General features: G+C 39.6%; 1 protein-coding gene across 1 annotated transcript; it reads left to right on the forward strand.

The window, feature by feature from the left end:
• The first annotated feature begins 368 nt into the window (after positions 1-368).
• On the forward strand, positions 369-3,042 carry LOC108969692. Its single transcript, XM_018934571.1, has 3 exons — positions 369-602; positions 683-1,401; positions 2,625-3,042. The coding sequence occupies exons 1-3, from the start codon at positions 393-395 to the stop codon at positions 2,875-2,877; spliced, it is 1,182 nt and encodes a 393-aa protein (XP_018790116.1). The 5' UTR covers positions 369-392; the 3' UTR covers positions 2,878-3,042.
• The last annotated feature ends 667 nt before the right edge of the window (positions 3,043-3,709 follow it).

Raw genomic sequence — 3,709 nt, forward strand, 5'->3', positions numbered from 1 at the left:
TAGAGAATAAGCCAAAGAAAGCGTTTTCTTTGACCTAGTCTCTATGTTCTTGACGTAACCGCTTGCTAATGTTCAGAAAGGAAACATTAACTTCGGAGAGCTATTTCCKACACATATTAGTCACCATAATTAGAATAAATACGTATTGAAAAATCATCAGAAGAAAAGGGCGCTAAAAATTTTGCACTAATTAGCACAATTAATTTACAAGATTCTGAACAAATGATTCTTGTACTACAACAAACACATTACTTATGTCGAACATTAGGTGACAAMATCATTAGCAAATTATCGACGATGATAAGATATTGGCACAACAATATTTCAACAGCGTTCGCGAAAGCATAAAAGAGTGCACGGCAATCGCAAAGAAGAATTTAGAAGTCGTAGCTATGTTAGAGAAAACAACTTCYGCAGCAATTCTACTTATTGTCTTGAGTGCAGTGCTGGTGCAATGCGAAGAGAATGCCACCGGCAGTTTTCTGCCGCTTAAAAAAGCAAGTCATTGCAATATCGAGAAGTGTCAGCTGCCGAATTGCCGTTGTTCGGGCCTACGCTTACCCAGCGCCGACTTCAAAGAACACGTAAAGGAAATACCACAGGTCTGTACGGTAGAAAACACGCAAAATTTTCAGTGATATCTATTTTTTTTTTTTTTACATTTGCATATTAAACCATTCAGCTTATCACGGTGACCTTCGATGATGCTGTGAATGTCATTAACTATGAGCAGTATCAGCAGCTCTTCGATGGACTAGTAAATCCGGATAACTGCAGTGTGCGCGGCACCTTTTTCGTCTCACACGAGTACACCGATTATGCACTGGTGAATGCMCTCTACCAACAAGGTCATGAGATAGCGTTGCATTCGGTTACGCACGGCTCCGGCACAGACTACTGGCGTGAGGCAGATGTGGAACTTCTGATGGCTGAATTCGGTCAACAAATTGAAATGTTGGTGAAATTCGCCAAAGTGAATCGTAAACATATACGCGGTGTGCGTTTACCATTCCTACAGATCTCTGGAAATAATACCTATGAGGCTGCTAAGCGTTTAGGGCTCCTATACGATAGCTCGTGGCCATCGCAACGTAACCCTCCCATGTGGCCCTATACGCTCGACTATCGTTCGACGCAAGATTGCCAGATTGGTCCATGTCCGAATGCTGCGATTCCAGGATTTTGGGTCAGTCCAATGGTCACTTGGCTTGACACTGCTGGCTATAGCTGTGCCATGATTGATGGCTGCATATTTCCACCGAAGGATGAAGTAGATACTTTGTTCGAATGGATGGTGAACAACTTTAAAAGGCATTATGATGGTAATCGTGCACCATTCGGCATGTATCTGCATGCGGCTTGGTTCCAGCGTGGACGGCATTATTTTGAGGCTTTCAGAAAGTAGGTAGCAGTTTTGGGATACTGAAGTGATTGAAGCTAACCCTTTGTGTGCTGTGTATGTTTAAAAAAACGTTTTTTATTGAGTCTTTGACAGAGACTGGATAAAAACATACTGCTACGTAGTGCAGCCTCTTTCAGAGTGGTGATCATTTCTCCCATAGCAGATCGGCAATATCAGCGTTGTGCTCGCTAACTATGCGCTCAAAGCTAGTCAAGCAATGTACAATCTCACTTGAAATAACATCAAGCCACTTCTTCAACATACTCATTTGTGTGTTTAGTCATACAGAAGTCGCTGGCAACTGCAAAGCCGATTCATTAGAGAGAGTTCTCACATTTGTTSTGCTTACATTGAAATGGGACCGAGTTGAATCTTTATTAGTATGTTGGGTTCTAGCACTAGACCAATAGACCTCTCATGCGCGTAGAAGGCACTTGTCACCAACCCGTTCCTCTTCGACTGTAATATCCTTTTGGCGTAGAGTAAAATACAGAAGAGCTTTTGAACTACTTGGCCTTAGCAAAGACTATCTTGTTGCAATCGTAGGGGTTACTACTRAACGTTATACAATATTCATGCGGCTGGTCTAAAAATCTTGACGGGCGCAAGTAGCCAAAGTCGTATATAGAAAGGTGTGGTGGAAACATTTAGGCAGTTTTCCATCCCTTATCCAGTCCTTTCAAGACTAAGGTTGAAACATATTTCCTGTTGTACCTTCGGGGAATCTGAAGACATAGCCGGAATCGCCATTAGTCATATAAATAAATTTGAAAGCGGCTGGTCGATTTTTAAGTGCCTTGAGATCCATTATATATTATTTTGATTAGCACAACGGACCGACATTCTAAGCTGTCTAAGTGAGATCCCTAGTAGGATCAACATCATAACCTAACCTATCTCTTTGGCACTGTTATATTCCCCCGGGTTTCGATATACATGGACTTGTGTGGTAATCAGATAGAATTAGTGAATGATCCAATAAAATTTTCTTTATAGTACCTGATAGAGTAGAAACTTTCTCAATATAAGATATTAAACCTTATTTCTTGGATTCTTCCATATTATTCTTACATCCTATATATATAAAATAAAAACCTGTATGTATTATCATGGAAGTAGCTCAACGTGAGAGCGCTTAATACCTTTCAGAGAGCCAGAGTTACCTAAAACAAAACAAGAATATTATTTTTTATAACTTTTGCCAACCAATGTCTTCTTACAGATTTCTTCTATRTGTGAACACGCTACCCGACGTCTACCTAACCACCGCTTCAGGCGTTATACACTACATGAAACATCCCTCCCTGGGTAAACCCTTCCCAGGTTGTCCGAAAAAACCGAATACMACATGCATAAAACGCAACTGTGGACTCCGGAAAATGGGGACGGGGGAGACACGTTATATGAATGTGTGCGATACATGTCCCTCCGTCTATCCTTGGTTGGGCAATGCGCTAGGACAGACCGAATACTAATAGAACACGAGTTTGATGGAAGGAGAAATATACGTGCAGTTATTTGCTAGTTATCATAGGTAAAATGTACGGCTGAAGTGGTTCTTGAAAGTATTTGAAGGCGCCGAAGTTTGTTGCTCAATAAAACTGATTTAAAACGCACTTGAAATAAATTAAAATACATAAGATGAACAGAACAAAATAARYTATGGGGATAAGGGTGTAGAAAATGTTGTAAGTTATGGCAACAGACTAKTTTGATTGAAGAGCGTTCACGTGCGTTTGTGGAAGGGGWAAGSAGGAGAGCGGTCAAGCATGCCATTTATAACCAAGTTSGGTGCAAATGCTTGGCCARACACTTCAGATAACTTTTTCAATATACTTGCAAAATCGAATGGGAAATAAGTTTGATTTCTTGTTGAGGGAAATATTAAAAAAAGCTCTGACAAAGTTCATAGTTTGTCATGTAATRCAACAACGCAAGGGTCAAAGGTCATTGCTTTACTTGAGAAAAATAAAACTTTTTTCACGTTACCACAAAATAAGTGGCATATAAAATTTGTGAAAAGGCGCTTGAAAGCCGACGAATGGGAAATGAGGGAGTAGGTGAGTGATGAGTTGAGTAATGGAGTAGTTGAAGAGTGTCACGCTAAATATTTCTCTATTTTGGAATTAAATAGTCAAGATTTTGAAATAAAAAATATTTATAAAGAAAAAAAAATATTATAACGGTAGAAAATTTTAATTTCAAGAAATTTCTAGTACTAATTAGTTTTTMAACTGACCAGCTCAAAGTCTGTTATGCCAAATTTACAACTCTCCTTTAATTACCTAAAATGCCGACCGCGGCAAG

Source organism: Bactrocera latifrons, unplaced genomic scaffold, assembly GCF_001853355.1.
Source record: "Bactrocera latifrons isolate USDA-ARS-PBARC rearing strain unplaced genomic scaffold, ASM185335v1 scaffold_261, whole genome shotgun sequence".
NCBI lineage: Eukaryota > Metazoa > Arthropoda > Insecta > Diptera > Tephritidae > Bactrocera > Bactrocera latifrons.